At 47.6% G+C, this 26431-nt stretch overlaps 1 protein-coding gene across 1 annotated transcript in view; it reads right to left on the bottom strand.

Moving 5' to 3' along the window:
- Positions 1–26431, bottom strand: part of MDGA2 (MAM domain containing glycosylphosphatidylinositol anchor 2) — a gene marked incomplete at both ends in the record, with an annotated part of 76137 nt that overhangs the window by 35145 nt on the left and 14561 nt on the right. Inside the window, 2 exons of the mRNA XM_009076211.1 lie at positions 2047–2243; positions 23640–23814. Of these exons, the coding sequence (XP_009074459.1) occupies positions 2047–2243; positions 23640–23814 (372 nt within the window). The remainder of the gene's footprint in view (positions 1–2046; positions 2244–23639; positions 23815–26431) is intronic.

Raw genomic sequence — 26431 nt, forward strand, 5'->3', positions numbered from 1 at the left:
AGAAGCTTTTGCCTATGAAGATGCCAATCTGATCTATTCATTACTTCAGCCTAGGCAGAGATTTGAGGAAGGATGAGCCTAATAACCTCCAAATATTAAAAACAAGATAAATCTAACTCCATGTGACACATTTTATTAAGGTTCTCAGATGTTAGGAAGGTAATCAACAGCATTTCCACACTGAGGCATGAAACAACAAGTTTCATGTCAGGAGAGACTTTCACTTTTTAATTAAACCCCTTTAAATCTGCAGTTTGCACCTTTAAGTCCAACAAACAAAGCACAGATTTGCTAAACTGGGGCCCTACATGTTAAATTCAGACTAATCTCATTCCATTTAGGAGCCCAAAACTTGGCTCAGCATCTCATTCCCAGCTCTGCAAGGTTCCAGCTCCACCTTCCTGAGGAAAACACAGAGCCCTTGGAGCAATATCAACCTGTCAAGTGCAATAAAAAGGGATAAAAAATGAAAGTGCTCTCAAATCATTAGCTGGAAATTATTTATCCAAGGCACAGGTTGTTTTCTGCTCCTCAGACCAAATCACCAAGCACTTTTCACCTCTCTGTTATTGCCTGGGAGTTTCCAAACCAATTTTCCACCTTTTTATTTCCCCTCTTTTTATGCTTTTTCTTTGCAAACACCATCACACACTTCTGTCCCCAGACAATAGATGTCACCTCTTGCTGCTGCCACTGTGCAAATGTGCTAACAATAAACTCATCTCAGCTGCTGTGACAGGCTCAGCCTGACTTTGTGGCTCTTGAGTGGGAACAGGAAGACTTAAGGAAAAGCCTTGATTTCCATTTTTGCCACCTCATCTTTTCACTGTGGAATCCTGAAACAGAAACTTCTATTTAAAGCCAAGAAAGGCAGGAAAAAAATAGTAAAAAAACCCCCTCCAAAATAGAGTCTAGAATAACACAATTATTAAAGTTGGAAAAGACCTCTGGGATCATCAAGTCCGATCATCAATTCCAACCATCAACTCAGCCATGTCCTCAGTACCACATCCACATGGTTTTTGGATGCTTCCAGGGATTGTGATTCCACCCCTGCCCTGGGCAGCTTGTTCCAATGCTTTCCAACCATTTCTGTGAAGAAATTGTTCCTAATATCTACTCTAAATCTCTCATGGTCTTCAGTAAAGGCTTGTCAGGCTGTAACTTCTGTGTGGAATCACAACACTGGGAAAGATGACGAAATAGGAGTCAAATCAGAGGTTTGAGCTTGTAGCACCCAATAAGTTGACTTTAAAGGGGCTCCTGCACATAGTACTCACTGAGGATGTTGCCATCATCCCATATTTCATGTTTTTGTAAGGAATTAACAGATAGAGTTCATATTAGAAAGCTTAGAGTCATTCACAGGTGTGTTTGGGTGGGGTATAGTGATCTGGAGGGTACTCAGAATATGTTAAAGGGTTGGAATAGAGCTTAGAGATAATCCAGTGCCAACCCCTCCCACCAGTGCAGGGACACCCCCCACCAGAGCAGGTTGCTCAAGACTTTAGCCAACCTGGCTGTGAACACTGCCAGGGTTGGGGCAGCCACAGCCTCCCTGGGCAACCTGTGCCAGTGTCTCACCACCCTCACATGAGAAACTTCTGCCTAACATCAAATCTCAATTTCCCTCTTTCAATTTATCCCCATTCCTCCTTGTCCTGTCTCTGCAGTTCCTAACCAAGAGTCCCTCTGCAGCTTCCCTGGAGCCCCTTCAGCTCCTGGCAGTTGCTCTGGGGTCTCCACAAAACCTTCTCTTGTCCAGGCTGAACAGCCCCAACTCTGTCCACAGGGAAGGTGCTCCAGTTCTTTTATGAGCTCTGTGGCCTCCTCTGGCCTTGCTCCAACAGTTCCACGCCCTTCTCATGTTGGGGCCACCAGAACTGTGTGCAGTATTCCAGGTGGGTCACACCAGAGCAGAGCAGAGGGGAAGAACCACCTCCCTCACCTGCTGCCACACTCCTTTGCTGCAAACGTCCTACCTTCCACTCCAAAAATCCATTCCAAAGCATAAAGAAGGAAAAGAATCCCTCCTTTCATTCCTACCTGGGTAAAGAAGGGCTCATAGATCTCCACCCCTTTGTCAGAGCCCTGCAGCAACACCTCTTGGCCTCGGCGCCAGCTGTACCGCACTGGTGGGTTGGAGTTGGCAACACACCTGAGAAACACAGTTCTCTCATAGTAAAACTGCTCCTTTGCTTCCCCAATGCTCTGGTGAACTGTCACAATTGGATCATCCAAATCTGGGAAGAAACAGAGAGAAAAAACAGGGTTAAGTCAGGCTTGAGTTGAGTCTCCTCTGATGGGTCAGTGATGGGAAGTACGTGAGTCACCTCAGACACAATTCAAGAGCAAAATAGAGGCAAAACAACTCTAAAAGCCGCAAATTTCAGGCATTTTTCAGCAAAATGCAGATTTAGAGCTTGTTTTCATGTTCACAGCAAGAACACAACTGGATCTCCATTTAAAGCCCACGTTTTGGCCAGAACAACATATATATCTCATGATAACATTAATCAGTCTATGCCATTTCCATATCTCCTGTGGTTTCATCTGCTTTTCAGCTTTCCTACTTGCTTCTTCTCCATCTTGGAGCCAAACTGATCAAGCCTGGGAAATAAATAGGCAGCTTCATTTGCATCCTAATGGTAGGATCCAGTAGCACATGGATCGTGTGCAAGCAGCTGTTTGCCTTTAGAGCTGCAATTGAATAGGCCAATTGAATGCAGATTCCCTTCTTCCAGGCATTTCACTTCCAGCAGGTAAATTCATCACCGGCTTTAGAACACACTAGATTAAAATAAGGATAGCATACAATTACTCCCACTGCAACAGCTCCAAGCAAATGAGATCCCCCACACCAGGGGTCAGGGATGGAGGGAAGAAATTAGGATAGGCCTTGGGATGTGGGAACACCAAGGCAATTCATTTGGACTTTGTTCCACCAGGAGCCCTGCTACAGCCTCCTGGTCTTGACACAAGCTAAGAAAAGGAAAACACCTCTGAGATTTTCAAGTCCAGTCTGTGACCCATTACCACTTGTCAGCTAGAGCAGAGCACTGAGTGCCACATCCAGTTGTTCCTTGGACACCTCCAGGGATGGTGACTCCACCACCTCCCTGAGCAGCACATTCCAATGCCTGACAGCCCTTTCCATGGAGAAATTCCTCCTGGAACACTCCCAGGGATGGAGCAGCCACAGCCTCCCTGGGCAACCTGTGCCAGTGCCTCACCACCCTCACAGGGAAGGATTCAAGTGTTCCAGGCCAGGTTGGATGGGACTTGGTGCACCCTGGGCTAGTGAAAGGTGTCCCTGCCCATGGCAGGGGGTGGAATGAGATGAGCCTTAAGGTCCTTCCAAATCAAACCATTCCATGACTCTATGACTTCAAACACTGCAGATAACCAAACAAATCTGTGAGGAGGAAAGAGAAAGATTTACCCTTGGGAAGTTCAACAAGATGAATCTCTTTGCTGTTTTCCAAGAAGGAATAAAAAAACCCCAACAAAATGTTCATTTTGGATTGATGAAATTATGAAGACTCAAGTGACTAATCACTCTTGAATTCAATCTGAAGCCATGAGTGTTGCTCCATGGTTCAAGTCTATTAATCCAAATGAAGATGATTACAGAAATCTGTTTCCCACGGAGGTTTCTGCCACCATTAGGTTCAATTTCTCACTCTTTAATCTCTGAATTGAACCAAACACGCTCCAAAACTCACATGGCTACACACTGCACTGGGATAATTCCCCTCAGACCTCCCTAAGCTCTCAAACAAACACAAAGCTCAGTCTAAGATGCTGAACCTGGGTCTAATCTCACTGCACTGTGAACTGCATCATCTCAGCCAGGGCTGGTGGTGTGGAAGGTGCACACAAGTGTGGCAGATGCTCTTAATGTCCACTCTGTGCTGAATTCCAAGGCACACATTGTGAGTGGGAAACATGCATCATGTTCCACCAACCTCACCTGAGCTCCAAGGGAGCTCCACACACAACAGGAGAGCAGCATCACAGCCTGTATTTGCTGTGCCATCTCTCTCCAGCTGCTGGGCCAAGACAGTTTGCTCATTTCATTGGGTAATTAGCTGCCTTTGTCTTCATATGGTTGAATCAAGCAAAGCTTGGAAGGCAGATAAGAATAAAACATGCATCTGGGAGACTGATTGAAGCTGCTTCATCCACGCAGGCAATGGAGACAGCAGTGACACACATCAGCCTCCAACTTACTCAACACCTAAGTTAGTCCTAAATGTGAAAGTACAAAGGTTTTCATGCTGTTTTCCCTGCTACAGCCTCCTTGGCCTGGCACATGTTATCAGTCACAGCAGCACTGAGGTTGGAAAAGGCCTCCAAGACCATCAATTCTAACCTGTTTCCATCACCACTTGTCAGCTAGACCAGAGTACTGAATGCCATGTCCAGTCATTCCTTGGACACCTCCAGGGATGGTGACTCCATCATCTCCCTGGGCAGTACATTCCAATGCCTGACAGCCCTTTCCATGGAGAAATTCCTCCTCATGTCCAATCTGAACCTCCCCTGGCACAGCCTGAGGCCATTCCCTCATCCTGTCCCTTGTTCCCTGGGAGCAGAGCCTGACCCCACCGGGCTGCACCTCCTGCCAGGGAGCTGGAGAGAGCAGAAGGTCTTTCTGAGTTTCCTTTTCTCCAGGCTGAACTCCCACAGCTCACTCAGCTGCTTCTCATATAACTTACTCTATAATTCATAGGATCATAGAATCTCAGACTGGTTTGGGTGGGAAAGGAACCTTAAGCATCATCTCATCTCACCCCCTGCCATGGGCAGGGACACCATTCACCAGCCCATGTTGCTCCAAGCCCCATCCAACTTGACCTGGAACACTCCCAGGGATGAAGCAGCCACAACTGCTCTGGGCAACCTGTGCCAGTGTCTCACCACCCTCCCAGCCAACAATTCCTTCCCAATATCCCATCTAACCCTGTGTCAGTTTGAAGCCATTCCCCCTTGTCCTGTCCATGCTGGACTATACCTACAACACAAACTTGTGTTAGAGTCTTGGGGGACAGGCACCAGAAGGGGCTCTGAGGTCACAGATTCACAAAATCCCAGACTGGTTTGAGTTCGAGGGACCTTAAAGCTCATCTTCTTTCAAGAGAGGTTCAAAGTGCTTTGTGACACTGTGGGACATGAAGTAGTGACACAGGATTGAGGAAACCCTTAAAAATCAATGAATATATCCATCTCTTGCACACCTATGGAAGGGATAAGAGGTGTCCTGCACTCATCCATCAGTGCAGTGTGGAGACACAACAGCTCCAACCAAGCTGGAAACAGAGGAGCAAAGTCACATGGAGCTCCACATCAGGTATTTTCCCTCTCTAGCCCTTTGATAGAGATTTATTATGCACCTGCAGAGCTGTGCTGCATGTGCAGTACAGAGCCAAGAGCAAAAAACAAGCATTTATTTACAAAGCCACATCCTAACAGGCAGCAAATGTTCCCTCCTTGTTCCCACAACTCAGAGCATGACCCTGCACCCCCCTGAAGAGATGCCATTGATTTTCAATAGCATTTGGGGCAGATCAAACCCATGCCAGAAGGCTCTTAACACACTCAAACACAAAAGGACAAAGCAAATGACCTCAGTAGTCAACAATCCCTCACACAGCTCAGCCCATTGCTGCCTCTGATGCTTTACTGAGGGTTGATTTTATCCACAAAGAACCCAAGAGGAAAAATGTGATGAGAGAAAATGTTTTCTCACCTTTTAATGAGGTTATAAACACACCTGAGGGAGACTTGCCAGAGCTGTTCATACAAGCACATCCTACTGACAGCAGGAGGATGACATAGGACAGAGAGCCCTGCAAGAGGGTTTTCTTTCTCCAAGGCCACCAAACAGAGCCAATGCTCATTGCACAGATGAATAAGGATCAGTGGATTTCCAATGAAGAGTCACAGAGAACAACACACATCCATGAACTCCTCACAGAGAGCACCAGACTGTACCTTGCCATGGTCTGAGGGAGACACCAGCAAAGAGCTCTCAGCACAGTCCTGAAATAGCTGGGACTGCTGGATCACTGAGTGCCAAAAGGATACAATTTCCTTCCATCCAGAGACTCATTGACCTGAGCACAATCTCCAATCTGGTATCAACCATTGTTCAGAAACATTAAGACATTAAAGGGCAAAGAAAAGAGCAACAGCAAAGCACTCAGGACGTGAGTTTGCAGTAGAGGATGTAAAGAGCGTTTAATTCCTCAGAAAAGAGTGAATAATAACTTTATATTGGTCTCTAAGCACCTCCTGGTGGGGAAACTGAAGGTTCAAAGGAGCTTCTTTTGCTACAGGTAATATATATGTATAAGAGCAACAATACCTCAAATCATAGAATCACAGAATTTTAGGGGTTGAAATGGACCTTAGAGATCATATAGTCCCAATCCCCCCTGCCATGGGCAGGGACACCTCCCCACCAGACCATGTTGCTAAAGGCCTCATCCAGCCCATGGAAGCAAAGGGAAACCCAATCCAGGATGGAGAAGAATCAGACTGAGGATGAAGTAGCTGAACAGAGGAACAGACTGGGCATATGGAGGATTCCTCCCCCCTTCAAGCCATGATCAGCTACTTTTTAGTGGCACAGAAGTTATTACATTGACTATAAGAATAGCTGCAAAAAAATCCCCCCAAAAAACTCTAACAGAGCTGTAAGATTGAGGAGGTCAAAGGAGACAGATGTTGTGGTCAATTCTAATGTGAAATTCTCTGAACTAATGTAATCAGAGTTGATTAAAGAATTCCTGATCATTATCATTAAATCAAGGACACTTGAATCAAGAAATGGAGGTATTTCAAGCAGCTTTTCATGCCATGTGCATTAGACTCTTCCAGACTCACTTTGGATACCCAGCTGTGCCAAACCCTGAGGGACCATCAGCACCCACACAGGAGCGGAGAAACAAGGGTTAAAGCCACTCTGACACTGTTTCTCTTTAACAGGTGACCTTAGATTTATTCATTTCCTCTGATTTTGCAGAATTTTTCCAGAGTAAAAGCAGGAAAAACAATTTACCAACCAAGCAAGGAGGAACAGGCACTGAGGCCAAAGACACCTGATTTGCAGGATACAATCCTGGGAATAATTGTTACAGATTAGACTTTTTACCATGCTAAGTAAGGAATTATTGGTTGCATAAGCCCAAACCTAATTAATGCTCATTTCTTGAAGCTTTTGAAACTAAAGAGACTTCATTTGGTTGAATTAATGACCAACAAATTGGGTTAGGAAAGTCTAGTTTTAGGCCAAATCTATCTCCAGTTAATGGATTTAGTAATACTTTCCCAGAGATTCCTCAGAGGAGTTAAATCCCTGTGAATTGCTAAATTCTGGATATACTGAGTGCAAATAGAGGGTGCCTTGGAAGAAGAGACTCCTGGGAACACCCCATTGCTCTCTTCCTGCCTTCTTCTGGCCTTCAAATGTCCTGAAATGAGCCACAAAACATTAGAATGGAGAAAAATATATCTACTGTATAGTCTCTTTCTACATAACTGACAAGTAATTCCAGAGGAGAACAATGAGTAGAGGGTTGGAGCACCACGCTGTGGAGCACCAGGCTGAATTGGGCCTGGAGAACTCCAAGGAGACCTTAGAGCCCCTTCCAGTGCCTAAAGGAGCTCCAAGAGAGCTGCAGAGGGACTTGGGACAAGGAGATGGAGTGACAGGACAACGAGGAATGGCTTCCCACTGCCAGAGGGCAGGGACAGATGGGATTTTGGGAAGGAATTCCTCCCTGTGAGGGCACATGGTGGATTGATGGGGTGTCCTGGGCAAGAGTTGGACTGATTATTCTTGTGAGTCACTCCCAGCTCAGGAAATTCTGTGAACCTCAAAGAATCCTCATCAAAAGGTTGTCCAATGGTAGGACAATGGTTTTGTTTCTGGAAGCTTCCTGGGCAGATGCAGAAGCAATTCCAAACATGGTGGGACCGAACAAGGCTTTGGCAGGAGCAATGGGTCTGTGTGTCCTTTGTTGGGAGCATGAGGTGATTTGGATTTACATGGACAGGACAAGGGGGAAAGGTATTAAACTAGAAGAAGAGAGAATTAGATGGGATCTGGTGAGGGAATTCTCCCCTGTGAGGGTGGTGAGACACAGGCACAGGTTGCCCAGAGCAGCTGTGGCTTCTCCATCCCTGGGAGTGTTCCAGGCCAGGCTGGATAGGGCTTGGAGCAACCTGAGCTGGTGGAAGGTGTTCCTGCCTGTAGCAGGGGGTGGGACTGGAAGATCTGTAAGGTCTATCCCAACCTAAACCACTCTGTGATTCCATGATAAAAGTGCCAGGATTCCTCCCTCCTGTCCCATATCTGTTCTGCTCTTCCAAGCCTCCCATTTATTTCCCAGCCTTAAACTCTTTGCCACTAAAGCTGTCAGTGTAGAACTCTCCCCAGTGCTCTCCACAGTGTCTTACAACCTCCACTCTTAAAGGAGACACTATTTCCACCCCAGTTTCACTTGTACAGAATATAAACCACCATTTTAGGGGAAGAGAAATACAAGGAAAGCCAACACTAGTGGCCATAAATCACAGTGAGTGGCTGAGGAAGAAAGGAAGGCATGGAAGGAACTCCTTGGAGGCAAATGAAGATGACAAATCAAACAAAACTCCAGCAAAGAGGAAAATGAACCTGCCCAGAATATTTAGTGCTCAGGTCTGAGCCAACACAAGTGACTGAAAGCAATTCCCCAGCCCAGCCCAGGAGCAGAGGGTACAATCCACCTTGAAAAGGACCCTTAGTGTCACCTAGCTCACAGCTACCTTCTCTCCACTCTGCTGCTGCCCCTCAATCCTGCACCATCAGCAAAACTCCACACCAACTCCTCATTCCAGCAGCTGGAAATGCAGCTGAATCCCAGTGAGCAGCCAAGGTTTGCTCCGTCCCATAACTGCCTTTCCCTGCTCAGCTGCCAAAGCTTCATTCCCAAAACCTACTGAGCTTTGGAGCTTCTTCTAGCCAAATTTCCAATGGGGATTGACACCCCAAAGAAAATTAACATCCAGGGCTACCTATAAAATTGGTGTGGGCATACGGGGAGAAGAAGACACTGGAGCAAGGCTCCACCTCACATGGAGCAACCACCCAGATCTTTGGCACCCATGAGCTCATCATCACAGGGTCTTAGGGAGAGGGAAGGGGCTGGAGATGAGGGAGGATGGGGGAAAGAAACCTGTTCAAATCTAAGTTTTATTAATTGTGCTACTCTAATTATGCTAAATAATGGAGTCATGCAGGTGGAAGTCCTTGAGATTCTTCTTCCCCATCCCTGGGAGTGTTCCAGGCCAGGTTGGATGGGGCTTTGAGCAACTTGGGCTGGTCGAAGGTGTCCCCACCCATAGAATGAGATGATCTTTAAGGTCCTTCCAACCCAACCCCCCTTGTGATTCTATGTTTGCTGAGGTGCCTTCTGCAGTGCTCTTGGTGTCCTGCACATGCCAAGTTCCAGGGCTGAGCCTTCCCTGCATTTCTTCCCCTCAGATAAGGAGTATTGAGTGAAGGATACACCTTTGGGGGTCTCTCTTAAGTATTATCAGTTTCTCATGGTCTCAGTTGACCCTGACTGAATGTTTTGTCTCTGCTTGGTTTGAGGTCTTCAAGAGATCTTTGACCCCTCATAACAGGAGAGACATTGAGGGGCTGAGTGTGACTAGAGAAGGGAATGGAGTCGGGAAAGGAGCACAAGGAGCAGCTGAAGGAGCTGTGGGGGCTCAGCCTGGAGAAAAGGAGGACTTTCAGAAGGACTTTCTCCCTCTCTCCAGCTCTCTGCCAGGAGGTATGGCCAGGTGGGGTCAGGCTCTGCTCCCAGGGAACAAGGGACAGGATGAGGCAATGGCCTCAAGCTGTGCCAGGGGAGGTTCAGATTGGACATGAGGAGGAATTTCTCCATGGAAAGGGCTGTCAGGCATTGGAATGTGCTGCCCAGGGAGGTGGTGGAGTCACCAGCCCTGGAGGGCTTAAAAGCTGTATAGATGTGGCACTTGGACACATGGTTTAGTGGTTATGAGGTCAAAGGTTGGACCTGATGATCTTGGAGGCTTTTTCCAACCTTAATGACTCTATGATTCAGCATTTCTGGTTCTATATGAGACCACCCACAACAAGCCTCTTGAGAACAGCAGCAAACCCACCTCACCTTCCTGAGAAGCTGCTAGAAAACAACCCACAGGGCAGGGAAATACACACCAGCAGCACCAGCACATCTGAACCACCCCAGGAGCCTTAACTCAGTCCTTTATATAATCCAGGCCTATTCCTCTTACTGCTCAACTCAGATTCCTCCAAACACCCTCAATTTCCAAGTCATTAATACCATCTCTCTCTCTCCACTCCAGGGCTATTTCCAGCATCAATTATCCTGAACCTCATCTGACACGTCCTCAGCTCAGGCTGCTTTAACTCCAGCTATTAGCATGTGTTACAGACAGCTTTAATTTAGGAAAGGAACAGAAGAAAAGGCATTTAAATAACCTTATGGCAACTCTTCCTGGAGTTTTTTTCCAGCAGGAAAACAAAGTCTGCATACACAGGTGATACTATGGAATTAATCCTCTGTAATTAACTAGCTTTATCCATTTGGTGTAAAATCCTGATGCCAGGAGGATTTTCAGTGAGTCTGTTCTGCAAAGAACATCTTCAGGGCTAATTGAACTTCCTGGCAGTGAGTTCAACAGGAAAATAAAGAACTTCCTTGGCTCAAGCTAATAGGAATTCTGTATTTCCGTTCCTGCGTTCCTTCACCTCTTCATTTCCACCAGCAATGTCGCCACTAGGAATTAAGCAGTGGTTTTACTGGCTGACTAAAATGTCCATGTCTTTGGACACCCCCAAAGAGCAAGGTGTGAGTGCTGTGGCCACTGTCACTCCTGCTGAGCAGCAACATGCCCAGGATTCCTTCTATTCTGCCTCCGTCTATCATTCACCTCTTAATTTTTTTAAAGCAAACTGTGTCTGTCAGGCTTAGAATCCTAAAATCAGTAACTCCAGCTTGGTATGGGTTGTCCCTCCAGGCTCCTGTCCCAAGTCCCCTCTGCAGCTCTCTTGGAACCCCTTTAGGCACTGGAAGGGACTTTAAGGTCATAGAATTCCAGGCAGGTTTGAGTTGGAGTGACCTTAAGCATCATCTCATCCCACCCCCTGCCATGGGCAGCGACACCTTCCACCAGCCCAGGTTGCTCCAAGCCCCATCCAACCTGGCCTGGAACACTCCCAAGGATGGAGCAGCCACAGCTGCTCTGGGCAACCTGTGCCAGAGCCTCAGCACACTCACAGCCAACAATTCCTTCCCAATCTCCTATCTAATCCTCTCTTCTTTTAGTTTAAGTCCTTCCCTCCGTGTCCTAGCACTCTCTGCCCATGTAAATCCCCAAATCACCTCATGCTCCCAGCAAAGGACACACAGACCCATTGCCCCTGCCAAAGCCTCACTTGGTACCACCAAGCTTGGAGCTGCTTCTGCACCTGCCAAGGAAGCTTCCAGAAACAAGACCACTGTCCTACCCTTGGACAATCCTTTGGAGCGGTTTCTCTGACCTTCGCAGAATCTCCTGAGCTGGGAGGGGCCCACATGTATCATTAGTCCAACTCTTGCCCAGGACAGCCCAGCAATGCACCCTGTGCCTGAGAGCATTGGTCAAACACTCCTGGAGCTCTGTCAGCCTTGGGGCCATGGGGAGCAGTTCCAGTACCCAAACACCCTCTGGGGGAAGAACCTAATACCCAACTCAACCCAACCCTCCCCTGACACAGCTCCAGCTGTTCCCTGGGTTATGTTTCCCACCAGACACCAGTTTACACATACAAACAAGCAGCCCATGATTGTCTTCTTTTTCCCCCTCTCTCCATAAAATACCAAGTGTCAGGAACACACAGGGATACAAAAAGCCTGAGGAAAAGTGTCCATGTGAGATTCTGAGAGCCTTTTATGGAGACAGAGCCTTGACCTCACATTTGCTTTATTCTTGCCTTGCTTTTATGGAAATTGCTTTCATTTTAATACCATTTTCTGATGGTTTTAATGTCTGTTCTCACTGTTGGTTTGTGCCTTCTGTGTCTTCCTGATATCCATCACCTTGTAAGGAACAAGCAGACACAAAAGGAACCTTTTCTAATCCTGCCTAATGAGCTCCACTGTGTTTTGGTGCTATTTCAGGAGAGCAAAGTGTGCATTCAACAACTGCAGCTTATTCCTTGGCCAGATCAATGGTCAAGTCAAATCAGAGCCTTCCTGGGAGTGGAGTGATGAAAATGAAAGCAGAGAGAGCAAGGCCTGGATTAGACAAGTTGTTTGGTGTGAGACATCAACACACAAACTGCACTTGACAGATGCAAGTCACATCACTTAGCACAGTCCTGGGAAGCTCCAAAATATCACAGCACTGCCACAGGGTGGAAAGAGGCTCCTCTTTCCCAGGAAATGTACAATCATTAAGGTTGGAAAAGGCCACTGAGATCAGCAAGTCCAACCTGTTACCCATCACCAACTTGCCAGCTAGAGCAGAGCACTGAGTGCCATGTCCAGTTGTTCCTTGGACACCCTCAGGGATGGTGACTCCACCACTGCCCTGGGCAGCACATTCCAATGTCTGACAGCCCTTTCCATGGAGAAATTCCTCCCGATGTCCAATCTAAACCTCCCCTGGAGCAACCTGAGGTTCTTTCTCCTTGTCCTGTCCCTTGTTCCCTGGGAGCAGAGCCTGACCCCACCTGGCTGCACTTCCTGTCAGGGAGTTGGAGAGAGTGGAAGGTCCTCCCTAAGCCTCCTTTTCTCCAGGCTCGTGGATACTTATGTGCCTAAGTATCCCAAAGTGATGCCCTCTCCACAGTTATTCCATGACTCTAGGTTAATGAAGAAAATCCCAACTTCACTCCTTCGTCCCTTGGCAATGACACTGTTATAGACTCACAGAATCATTTAAAGCCCCTCCAGGCCCTTGTCCAAATCCCTCTGCACTCTCTTGGAGCCCCTTTAAGCTCTGGAAGAGGTTCGAAGGTCTCTTTGGAGCCTTCTCTTCTCCAGGCTGACACACACACTCACCTCATTCCACACCCTGCCATGGGCAGGGACACCTTCCACCAGCCCAAGTTGCTCCAAGCCCCATCCAACCTGGCCTGGAACACTCCCAGGGATGGAGCAGCCACAGCTGCTCTGGGAAAACTGTCAGTGTCTCACCACCCTCACAACCAATAATTCCTTCCCAATCTCCATCTAGCCCTACCCTCTGGCAGTGGGAAGACATTCCCTGTGTCCTGTCCCTCTATCCCTTGTCCCAAGTCCCTCTGCAGCTCTCCTGAAGCCCCTTTGAGCACTGCAAGGGGCTCTAAGTTATCCCTGGAGCCTTCTCCTCTGCAGTCTTGACACCCCCAGCTCTCCCAGCCTGGCTCCATGGCAGAGGAGCTCCAGACAGGAGCCTCTGCTTTCCACATGCTTGGAAACCTCCTTCCCCAAAGCTATGACCAATGGCAGAGCTTCATATCTAGAGTTTGTCGGTCAACTTCCATCCATTTATTCCTGAATCAAAGTCAGTGGGAATTTCCCCCAGGATGCTCAACATCTGCTCAGAAAAAGGGAAATACTTCTATTAGAAGGTTCTTTTTCCTACCCATTCCACTCTCCCAAGGAGGATGGACACAGAGCACAGTTCCACCACTCAGCACTCATGATGTCAACTCCTCTCAGCTCCACATTAAACTCCCTCAGCACACTCCAAGAATGCACAAGCCTTTCAGCTTTGCAGGATTGATTCCCTTTGATGCTGTGGAAAAAAAACTCAGGGAATCTAGTCCATCAGCTACTTAGCACATGCTAAGTTGATGTTGTTAAAGCATCAAAGAGAGGAGGTTCTCTCTAAACCTCTTGGGGCTGCTGTGAATAGCAATTTTGGTGGAGAACTCGTGGGTTGTGGCTGAGTTTGGGTTTCATTGTTGCTCTAATCTGTGCTGTAGCACAGCATTACACCTCATTGCACTCAGGGAAATCACAGAGATCTGAGCAATCGCTGAAGATAAAGATAGGGGAAAGCTTTAAATCCAGTTGAGATAAACCAGTGACAAGAAAAGCTTCACGTGGAGCATCTCAACATCTCCAGAGGGAGATCAACCTTTTTGGTTTATTTAGTTTGATTTTTGTGTTTTTATCTGAAAATTAGTCCAGTTTAAACACAACAGTGAAATATGTATTGGGCACTAAGTCAGTAATGCCATGACTTCAGAGTTACACACTAGTTTGGGTTGAAGGGACCTAGTAACTAGTGACAGGGCAAGAGGACATAGTCTCAAGCTGTGCCAGGGGAAGTTTAGGTTAGACATGAGGAAGAATTTCTTCCCAGGAAGGCTGATTAGTCACTGAAATGTGCTGCCCAGGGAGGTGGTGGAGCCAGCACCCCTGGAGAAGTTTAAGGAGGGACTGGACAGAGCACACAGTGCCACGGTCTATTGCCATGGTGGTGTTAGGTCAGAAGTTGCACTTGATAATCACAGAGATCTTTTCCAACCTGATTGATTCTGTGTGATCTGTGTGACCTTGAGGACTATCTCGTTGCACACCTTTCCACAGGGTAAATTTAGGCGGAAGCATGTTAGAGGTCTTAAAATATTTACAGCTCCAACTTTGTTACAGAGAAGAGTTTGGTTCAACTCTGGTGGCTCCAGGTGAAGGTAAAGCAAGACCTGCTCTCACAATGACTCCAGAAGAGCTCAAAGGGATCAAGACCTCAACTAAAAGCAACACCAGCACAGCAAAGAACATGACAATTCCCCAGTCAGGGGAAGGAGAAACCTCCATACTCCAATGTGGAATAACTGTCTAAAAAGCAGAAATAAACCAGTGAAAACAAAGAGTCTTCAGACAAATTCTTCTCCATACAAAAAACCAAGATGAAAAGGTAGAGGAAATATCCTGAACCAGACATATGAACTGAGATTTACAAGTAGAGCAAAACAAAACCCAAGCAAAACCACCAAAGTCAAAGCTTGACAAAAAGCATTTCTGCTTGTAAGCCTCAGGCAAAGCTCTTTGTGGGTAAGAAAGGGAACACACTGATTCATCATCACTGCCCTTTGCAATACTTCAGCACTCCTGAAACTCAGCAACATTCACACCTTTGTCAGAGTCACAGGATGGTTTGGAAGGACATTAAAGACCATCTCATTTCACCCCTTGCCATGGGCAGGGACATCTCCCAGGAGCCTAGGTTGCTCCAAGCCCCATCCAACAAGGAATGAACACTGCCAGGGATGGAGCAGCCACAGATGCTTTAGGCAACCTGTGCCAGTGTTTCACCACCCTCACAGCCAACAATGACTTCCCAATATCATATCTAGCCCTTTAAAGCCATTCCCCCTTGTCCTGTCCCTCCATCCCTTGTCCCAAGTCCCTCTGTAGCATTCTTCGAGTCCCTTTATTAGGACTGGAAATGGCTCTAAGGTCTTCCTGGAGATCATCTCCTCCAGGCTGAACAGCCCCAGCTCTCCCAGGCTTTCTCTCACCCTGTCTGGGCACTTTCCCTTTCGCTCCTGGATGATGTGCACTCACAGAGCAGGAAGCCCAGTATTGCTCAGCAGCCCCAGACGTGTTTGTGACATCCCAACCTCTGCCCTTCAGCTTCCCAAACTCATCCTCTGCTACAATCCTGGACCTCCTCAGACCATACTTAGGCTCAATAACTCTCTGTGACCCAACTGCCCAGCCAAATAGTTCATCAGAGAGAGCAAAGGATAAGCAGATAAGAGAGTAAGTTTAGATTGGATACCACGAGGAAATTCCTGGCTGTGAGGGTGGAGCAACTCTGCTCTGGAGCCAGGCTGGGAGAGCAGAGAGACCTTAGAGCCCTTTCCAGTACCTAAAGGAGCTCGAAGAGAACTACAGAGGGACTTGGGACAGGGCCTGGAGGGACAGGCACAGGGAATGGCATCCCACTGCCGGAGGGCAGGGCTAGATGGGATATTGGGAAGTAACTGTTCTCTGTGAGGGTGGTGAGACACTGGCACAGGTTGCCCAGGGAGGCTGTGGCTGCCCCAACCCTGGCAGTGTTCACATCCAGGTTGGCTAAAGCCTTGAGCAACCTGCTCTGGTGGGAGGTGTCCCTGCCCAGGGCAGGGGTTGGGGCTGGATGATCTCTAAGCTCCATTCCAACTCTGGGTAAGAAAGGGAACACACTGATTCATCATCACTGCCCTTTGCAATACTTCAGCACTCCTGAAACTCAGCAACATTCACACCTTTGTCAGAGTCACAGGATGGTTTGGAAGGACATTAAAGACCATCTCATTTCACCCCTTGCCATGGGCAGGGACATCTCCCAGGAGCCTAGGTTGCTCCAAGCCCCATCCAACAAGGAATGAACACTGCCAGGGATGGAGCAGCCACAGATGCTTTAGGCAACCTGTGCCAGTGTTTCACCACCCTCACAGCCAACAATGACTTCCCAATATCATATCTAGCCCTTTAAAGCCATTCCCCCTTGTCCTGTCCCTCCATCCCTTGTCCCAAGTCCCTCTGTAGCATTCTTGGAGTCCCTTTATTAGGACTGGAAATGGCTCTAAGGTCTTCCTGGAGATCATCTCCTCCAGGCTGAACAGCCCCAGCTCTCCCAGGCTTTCTCTCACCCTGTCTGGGCACTTTCCCTTTCGCTCCTGGATGATGTGCACTCACAGAGCAGGAAGCCCAGTATTGCTCAGCAGCCCCAGACGTGTTTGTGACATCCCAACCTCTGCCCTTCAGCTTCCCAAACTCATCCTCTGCTACAATCCTGGACCTCCTCAGACCATACTTAGGCTCAATAACTCTCTGTGACCCAACTGCCCAGCCAAATAGTTCATCAGAGAGAGCAAAGGATAAGCAGATAAGAGAGTAAGTTTAGATTGGATACCACGAGGAAATTCCTGGCTGTGAGGGTGGAGCAACTCTGCTCTGGAGCCAGGCTGGGAGAGCAGAGAGACCTTAGAGCCCTTTCCAGTACCTAAAGGAGCTCGAAGAGAACTACAGAGGGACTTGGGACAGGGCCTGGAGGGACAGGCACAGGGAATGGCATCCCACTGCCGGAGGGCAGGGCTAGATGGGATATTGGGAAGGAACTGTTCTCTGTGAGGGTGGTGAGACACTGGCACAGGCTGCCCAGGGAGGCTGTGGCTGCCCCAACCCTGGCAGTGTTCACATCCATGTTGGCTAAAGCCTTGAGCAACCTGCTCTGGTGGGAGGTGTCCCTGCCCAGGGCAGGGGTTGGGGCTGGATGATCTCTAAGCTCCATTCCAACTCCTCAACGTTCTCTGATTCTGTGCCTGCCACCAACACTGCTGCCAGGGCTGGAGAACAACACAGCTAAAGCCTCTGCACATCACTCAGCTTTTCCCTGCCACATCCTTCCTCAGCCTGATAAGGGAAATTAGCATCAGCCTGTGTGGATTCGAGCCCTGTGTTCCCTCTGAATAACACATCTCTGCAGGCTTGTGACTGCACATGCTCTGAGGAGACACTCCTGGGTTCTGAAGGAGATTAGCAGTTTGCTGCTTCTGTCATTTGACACACATTATCAGCAGCATTTTGTGTCAGCCCAAGCCAGGAAAGCTGTGATGCTCCTTGGCTGCTAAAAATAACCCCAGTCAACACTGAACATGTTTCAGTCAATCTCACATCAGTGACACTGAAGTGGGAGGTCCCATCCTGCCTGACTGCAGGGCTGAGCTGCAGCAGAAAGGCTGGGAGACAGGAGCTGCAGGAGGTGTTCTGGGAGGGCAATTCTGCAGTCTGAGACAGCAATTAATGAAGTGTTTCATCACAGAATCACAGGATGGTTTTACTTGGAAAGAAACTGAAAGTTCAACTGCTTCCAACCCCCTGCCATGGGCAGGGACACCTTCCACTAGCCCAGGTTGCTCCAAGCCCCATCCAACCTGCCCTGGAACACTCCCAGGGTCAGCCACAGCTTCTCTGGGCAACCTGTGCCAGTGCCTCACAGCCAACAATTCCTCCCCAGTATCCCATCTGTCCCTGCCCTCTGGCAGTGGAAAGCCATTCACTGTGTTCTGTCCCTCCATCTCTTGTCCCAAGTGCCTCTGCTCCCTTGGAGCCCCTTTAGGCATTGGAAGGGGCTCTAAGTTCTCCCTGGAGCCTTCTCTCCTCCAGATGGAGACCCCCAGCTCTCCCAGCCTGGCTTCAGAGCAGAGGTGCTCCAGAATCATGGAATGGTTTGGCTGGAAGGGACTTTAAAGTTCCACCCCCTGCCATGAGCAGGGACACCTTCCACCAGCTCAGGTTGCTCCAAGCCCCATCCAGCCTGGCCTGGAACACTCCCAGGGATGGAGCAGCCACAGCTGCTCTGGGAATTCCATCCCAGCCCCTCACCACCCTCACAGGGGAGAATTCCTTCGCAATCTCATCTCTCCCTGTCCTCTGGCATAGGAAGCTATTCCCTGTGTCCTGGAACAAAAACTCTCCTAGAGCAACGAGACAATGGATAGAAACCCAACTGATGCAGCCACAAACTGAGACGAGACTTCAGAGAAGAAGAAGCCACACAAGTAACCCATAAAAAATCTGAAATCAGAGATGAAATGAGACTCTGACAAGGGCCTGGAGGGACGGGACACAGGGAATGGCTTCCCACTGCCAGAGGGCAGGAATAGATGTGAGTCTGAGAAGGAATTTTTAGCTGTGAGGGTGCTGAGACACTGGCACTGGTTGCCCAAAGCAACTGTGGCTGCTCCATCCCTGAGAACATTCCAGACTAGCCTGGATGGGTCTTGGAGTAACCTGGGCTGGTGGAATGTGTCCCTGCCCATGGCAGGGGGTGGAACAGGTGGTCTTCAAATTCCGTCCCAACCCAAACCATTCTATGTCTCTCCAATTTGAACCTGGACGTGAAAGGAAACGTAACAGGAGGTAAACTGAGACCCAAGAGAAAACATCTTAGACACAACCTTTAAGCACAAGGACAGGGATTTGGGAGGCATATCCTGGGGCTGCAGGAGCCTTTCCCCTCCTAGAACTGCATTTGTGGCCCACAGAGGCCTGGAACTGGTGCAGGACACACTCCCACCCTGGGATACACTGTGCTGTAACTAACCTCCTTCCCCCTTGTCCTAATGCTCCTGTAAAGGAAGAGCAGCCAAAATCAGCAACCACAGAGGCTGAGATGCTGTATGGATTGAACTTCTTCCAGGCAAACATTCCTCTATGGCAGATCCAACTCAGCTTGTGCACAGGAGCTGCAAGCAAAGACCTCAGCGGATCTCCGAGCACAAGAGATGGTTGTTTCTCCTAATCCCAAGGATCAAGCTCTTAATCCTGCAACTACACATTTTCTAAACACACAAAGTGTTTTCTGCACTATTTATGTCTCATTCTACCACGGAATAAAATCTTCAACCTCTCTGTGCACTAAATCTCTTTGATCAAACTTATTTTCACCCTGAATTGTACATTATATTCAGAAATCTTTCAACCACAACCTGACCTTTTGCTCCACACCTTCTTCTACCCAAGCTGTACAGCTTGGCCTTGTGTCCAAGAAGCAAGAGGAATACAAAAATACCTTTGCAGTGAAGAAATTAGCACCTTTTTCGGCTAAAAAAATGGTAAATTGCCCTTCGGGAATGAGCAGAAAATCTTTCTTGTAGGAACTTTGCTTCTTGAAATGAAAACACTTCATTTATCCCTTCTTTTCCTTCTTTATAAAGGAGAAAGTGTCCTCCAGAAGTCAAGTAAAAGATGTTTTGAGGAGTCAAGCACAAAAGCTTTAGCTTCAAAGAGGAAAGATGAGATGGAGTTTAAAGCGATCCCTCCAGAGAAAGAAGAAACAGAGTTCAAGCCAGGGCTGAACACAGCTCAGGTGGAGGAGGAAGGTTCTTCTCCTGGAGCCTCCACAAGGATGGAACTCTCCCTCCTCTCCCTCCTCCTGGGAATGTGCTTCCAAGGAAACTGAGGGTGTTTGTTTCAACCTGAGGTGAGAAATGAGGATTCTCAGGCAGAGCTGAGAAGTTAAGAGTTTGTCTTAAACACATGAAATAAGGACAGAAAGTTGTCTGCTAAGAGATCATCACTAGCCTATTTACCACAGTCCTTTTCCACCCTAACAAGGCAAAAAGTCTGTCTGAAAGTAACTAGCAAAGACAACCAGGAGGATGAGGTGAAAACATACAAGGGCATGGAGTGACAGGACAGGGGAATGGCTTTAAGGTGAAGGGAAGGGGATTTAGATTGGATATTAGGAATAAATTCCTGGCTGTAAGGGAGGAGCAGCTCTGCCATGGAACCAGGCTGGGAGCAGCCTTGAGAACAGAAGCTCCAGGGAGATCTTAGAGCCCCTTCCAGTGCCTAAAGGGGCTCCAAGAGAGCTACAGAGGGACTTGGGACAAGGGATGGAGGGACAGGACAAGGGAGAATGGCTTTAAGCTGAAGGAAATGAGATTTATATTGGATATTAGGAAGAAATTCCTGGCTGTGAGAGTGGAACAGCTCTGCCATAGAGCCAGGCTGGGAGAGCTGAGGGTGTTCACCTGGAGAAGAGAAGCTCCAGGGAGACCTCAGAGCCCCTTCCAGTGCCTAAAGGGCACCAAGAGAACTGGAGAAGGACTTTGGACAAGGGATGGAGGGACAGGACACAGGGAATGGCTTCCCACTGCCAGAGGGCATGGATATTGGATGGGATATTGGGAAGAAATTGTTCCCTGTGAGTGTGGTGAGGGGCTGGGATGGAATTCCCAGAGCAGCTGTGGCTGCTCCATCCCTGGGAGTGTTCCAGGCCAGGCTGAATGAGGCTTGGAGCAATCTGGGCTAGTGGAAGGGGTCCCTGCCCATGGCAGGGGTGGGACTATACTTTAAGGTCCTTCCAACACAAATCATTCTATGATTCTATGATTCTATGGAATCACAGACCTTTTGACACTGTCTGTAGTGATGCCCCAAGGAGCAGAAGGAATTCTGTTGGCATTTCAGCATGTACCGGAGGAGATACAGGACCAAATTTATTTAAAGCTCTCCTGGGTGATGCTAAACTAGGCTGCAAATTCTTCTGTTCCTTTAACAAATGCAGATCTAAGCCAAACCTTGGAAAAGTGGTGATTCCTTTTGGTTTGGTGTCAAAATGCTTCAATGGAAATGTGTGGGGGGAAAAAAAAAAAAGCAGCTGGAAAAATGTTACCTAATATCAAATTTAAACCTCTCCTGATGCAACTTGAGGCTGTTTCCTCTCATCCTGCCCCTTGTTCCCTGGGAGCAGAGCCTGACCCCACCTAGCTGCACCTCCAGGGAGTTGGAGAGAGTGAGAAGGTCCTTTCTGAGCCTCCTTTTTTTCCAGGCTGAGCTCCCACAGCTCCCTCAGCCTCTCCCTGTGCTCCTTTCCCAACTCCATTCCCTTCCCTGGACACTCTCAGCCTCTCAATGTCTCACCTGTCATGAGGGGCCAAATACATCTTGAAGACCTCAAACTAAGCAGTCAGAAGGTTTGCTCAGAGCCATATTAGATCCTAAGAAATTGCTAATGATCCTTTAAGACTAATGAACAGCAGAGAGATGAGCGGATCCATGCAATGATTTGGCAGCTTCTGATGAAACCTTCCTGCCCAAACAACACTAAAAACCTTTTCAAGGCTGCAAGAAGTCCTTAAACATCACCTAACTGCCCCTTTTTCCCTCCCACAGCCCAACACTGGCTCATTTTCTACTAATATAATGACATTCATTAATGCAGTTGCAGCAAATGTGGCTTCAAGTGCTGCCCAGGAGCCAACTGGGAAACGAGCAACTGGAGAGGGACATTTCCCATCCGTGTGTTCGTATTAATTGGCCCAAGCAGCCAGGAAGACAATAAAGGAGCTGAATGAGGAAACAAAGGTTTTCCACGGATTTTCTTCATGCATTCATTTTCAAGCTCCAGAAAATATCCTTTCACACCTTCAGTTAGAAGCTGAAATCTTCAACTAGGCCTTAGGAATAGCTCTTAATCCCAAACCAACATGAGACATGACTTTGATACTGTTTTATCTCTAACTTTACAAGCCAAGATGCTTCCCAAATCATTTTTATATCTGTATTTTAAGAAATATCAACATTTCACTTGTTTCCTTCAACACATTTGAGAGTTTCACCACCAAATTAAAGCATTTCTGCCTTGCTCTAATGATAGTTTTGCTTTCAACAGGGAACATCATCTGTTTCCCACAGATTTGTTTGTGACAGTTGCCTAATTCTGTAGGAAAACTGTGTTTTTTCCATGGAATTTTACTAAATTATATTCACTAAAACAAACAAAACACAATTTGAGGGGGAAAATGTTGGTTAAGCACTTGGTTTGGAGTCTCTGAGTCTCATGGGCAATACAAGCAGCTCCCAGATTCCTGCTCAGCACTTCCCAGTATGTTTGACATGGACATCCAACAGAGGAATTATAGAATAAATATCCAACAAAAGAGAATTAAATCCAGACAATTTCACCTAAAAATATAAGACAAATTACCTAAAGCCACTTGAAAATTTCAATACTTGGAATGTCTTGTGAGTTTTCCAAGGAGCTAAAGGGATTTTTCTTCTCTCTTTTTTTTTTGCCCAGCTAGATCTAATCTTCACTGGCACCTGAAGTTTCCCCAGCAAGTCCTGTCTGCCCGCAAATATTTGCTCCTGAGCTGATGGAAATTCCCAGTGAAACACCAACCTGCAGATAGAGGGAAATCACCTAGGTGTTAATCACTGCTGGAACCTCAACTTTGCCACATGCTGCAAAGACCTCAGCTGTATTTGAGGTCTATTAAGAAGTACCATGTGCTGGAAGAAGCTAAATTAAACCTGGAGGAAATCCCAGACAGCAAATCCAAGAGCACATTAAGAACTGGATAAAATATATGAGGAAAGAGAGAGATTGCAGAAGGAAATCTCAAGGAAAATCACCTTGATCAACACAATCATTCTCAGCCTTTCCTGGTCAGACATGCAGCATCCACACTGGTTCTGCTGCCTCTTCTGCCAACATCACTCTCACAGCCATGGCAAATCCCTCATACTTCCACAGAGGAGCAACCCCAAACATCCCTGGAATCAGCCCCAAACACAAATCCTCCCTCAAACTGCAGAATCTACCCTAAAGTCCTGCTTGAAATTAGACTCCACAGAGCTGATCACTCAGATTAACATCAGATATGATCGGCAGTAAATAAAACACTATTGCCACTAAAAACCCAATCAAACTCACATCATCCTCCAGCTGCAGTGAAAAGAAACCAGCAAAACCATCTCTAATGTTCCCACATCAGTTGTGAGAGCAAGAGCAGTCAAAAGCACAAGAAATGAAGCCTAGTGCTATGCACTAGATCTTCACCCTGTGCAAGCTGAAGGCAAATCTCCCTCTGAAGGCTGAGTTGTCCCTGAGCTTCATCTTTTTCATAAAAGTATTGTGAGTCTGAAGGTATTTCCACCAGGAGCAGACCCAAACATCCCTGGAATCAGCTCCAACCACAAACCCTCCCTCAAACTGCAGAATCCAACCTAACATCCTGCTTGAAATTAGACTCCACAGAGGTGACCATTTCTGTGTGACGACAGATATTATCAGCAGCAAATAAAACCCCCAAGGAAGAACTTGCCAAGGGATTTACTTACAGTAGACATCCACTCTGATGGATTTGATGGCTGGGGAGCCCAAGCCGTTCTCAGCCTTGCAGTAGTAACGTCCTCCTTGGTGCCGTTGGATGTTGGAGATCCTCAGGGTTTCATTGAAGACACTCGAGTCTTGGAATCTGTCAGAGGCACTTCCTGCTGTTTTGGTCCACCTGATCTGAGCAAGCACCAAAAAACAGTGTTACTTGAAGGCTGAAAAAGAAAATAAGAGTATAGATCTCTTCACCAAACTGAGAACTATGTGTGTGGCAATCAAGATTTCATCTTGGAGGACTCAGGGAACTTTATACCACATGCTTACAAAAACACACATCATCCAAGAATCCCTGAAGAGCAATCTTCCATTTCATAGAATCCCAGACTGTTTTGGGTTGGAAGGAACCTTCAAGATCATCTCATTCCACCCCTGCCATGGGCAGGGACACCTTCCACTAGCCCAAGTTGCTCCAAGCCCCATCCAGCCTGGCCTGGAACACTCCCAGGGATGGAGCAGCCACAGCTGCTCTGGGCAACCTGTGCCAGTGCCTCAGCACCCTCACAGGCAGGAATTTCCTCCTTAATCACCAGGAGTTGTGTTGTTATTGTAAGAGATCTTGCTCCAGGTCATCAATATGCAACAGTGCTATGAAAACTTCTCTTCCTATTTCTTTCACATGGTAACAGCTGAAATATTGGGCTTGAAAAGAGCTTCAGGTAAAAGTATTCTTTTTCTTCAAAGCTTTTATGTGGAATAATAGAGTGGAAAAGCAGATAAGTCCAAGCAGGCACTGGTTAGTGTGGAATAGGGATGATCCTCTATTCTGGGCAGAGCTAGAAAACTGTGACCAGTGCGAAATTGGTTGGGGGTGTTTAGCCTGGAGAAGAGAAGGCTCCAAGGAGATCTTAGAGCCCCTTCCAGAGTCAAAAGGAGCTCCAAGGGAGCTGCAGAGGGACTTGGGACAAGGGCCTGGAGGGACAGGACACAGGGAATGGCTTCCCACTGCCAGAGGGCATGACTAGATGGGATATTGGGAAGGAATTCCTGCCTCTGAGGGTGCTGAGACACTGGCACAGGTTGGACAGAGAAGCTGTGGCTGCTCCATCCCTGGGAGTGTTCCAGGCCAGGCTGGATGGTTTTATGTGGAATAATAGAGTGGAAAAGCAGATAAGTCCAAGCAGGCACTGGTTAGTGTGGAATAGGGATGATCCTCTATTCTGGGCAGAGCTAGAAAACTGTGACCAGTGTGAAATTGGTTGGGGGTGTTTAGCCTGGAGAAGAGAAGGCTCCAAGGAGATCTTAGAGCCCCTTCCAGAGCCAAAAGGAGCTCCAAGAGAGCTGCAGAGGCACTTGGGACAAGGCATGGAGGGACAGGACAAGGGCAAATGGCTTCATACTACCAGAAGGTTATATTTAAAGGACAGCTCCTGTCCTTATGATTCCACACGCCCTAATGCTTCCACACTCAGCCTGGCAGTGAAAAGCCCAACATTTCCCTCCTCTCACTCCAAGCAGCCTGTGACAGGAGCTGCTAACATGCAGGACGTGAACATCCTGATTCAGTGCCAGAGACCACAAAGAAATTGCTATTTTCCAGCCTGATTGCTGTAGCACAGAGGGAAAACAGACTTCCTTTTCTTCTCCAGCACAGGGAAATTGTGAGTATTAATTGGAGAAAAAAATGAGCATAAAACCCACAGAGCTACAGACAAGCAAGTGCTACAGAAGAACTTGAGAGCTTTGTTCACTCCAGCCCAAAACACACCAGAGCAATGCTGTGATTGGAGTCTGGGGATGGCTCCAAAATGCTAAGTTGCAATAAATTCAAGGGTCAGGAGGAATAAAGAACCTCAGCATGTAATGATGTGAGAGAAACTACACCTAAGCTGACTATTCCTTCACTTCTCAACTTACAGACCTTTTGCACACTTCCCTGTGAGGGGGGTGAGACAGTGGCACAGGTTGCCCAGAGCAGCTGTGGCTGCTCCATCACTGGGAGTGTTCCAGGTCAGGTTGGATGGGGCTTGGAGCAACCTGGGCTGGTGGGAGGTATCCCTGCCCATCCCAGGGGGTGGGATGAGATGAGTTTTAATGTCTCCTCCAACCCAAACCATTCTAGGACTCTGTGAATGTTAATACCTATTTTGTGCTTGCAGCTCTATTGGGAGCATTCTCTGATTCTTTTGGGGAGGGGGTCACAGATCACTCTTATCTGCAACTCAGCCCTCCCTGATGTCCCCATGTCCTTCTGGACTCTGGCTGGAAGTTGGGACAAGAATGATAAACTTAATATATCTCTTTTTTCTTGCTGATTTTACCCTGTTACTTCTTCTAGGATGTCATAGGCTCTCAGACTGGTTTTGGGTTGGGAGAACTTTAAAGCTCATCCAGTCCCACCCCTGCTTACAGGGAAGCTGCAGAGGGACTCTGTTAGGAACTGCAGAGACAGGACAAGGAGTAATGGGGGAAAAATTGAAACATGAAAATTTAGGTGAGATACTAGGAAGATTTTGACTCTGAGGGTGGTGAGACACAGGCACAGGTTGCCCAGGGAGGCTGTGGCTGCCCTAACCCTGGCTGTGTTCAAAGTCAGGTTGGCTAAAGCCTTGAGCAACCTGCTCTGGTGGGAGGTGTCCTGGTCCAGGGCAGGTGTTGGCACTGGGTGATCTCTGATCTCCATTCCAACCCCTTAATATACTATAACATACATGAAACACTCAAACCACACCAAGAGACTCCAGAAATCCTCAAGATCCCTTAACTGATCAGAATGAACCAAGCAGAGAGAGAGAGCCAG

The sequence above is a fragment of the Acanthisitta chloris genome, unplaced genomic scaffold (genome assembly GCF_000695815.1).
Source record: "Acanthisitta chloris isolate BGI_N310 unplaced genomic scaffold, ASM69581v1 scaffold2436, whole genome shotgun sequence".
In the NCBI taxonomy this organism is placed as follows: Eukaryota; Metazoa; Chordata; class Aves; order Passeriformes; family Acanthisittidae; genus Acanthisitta; species Acanthisitta chloris.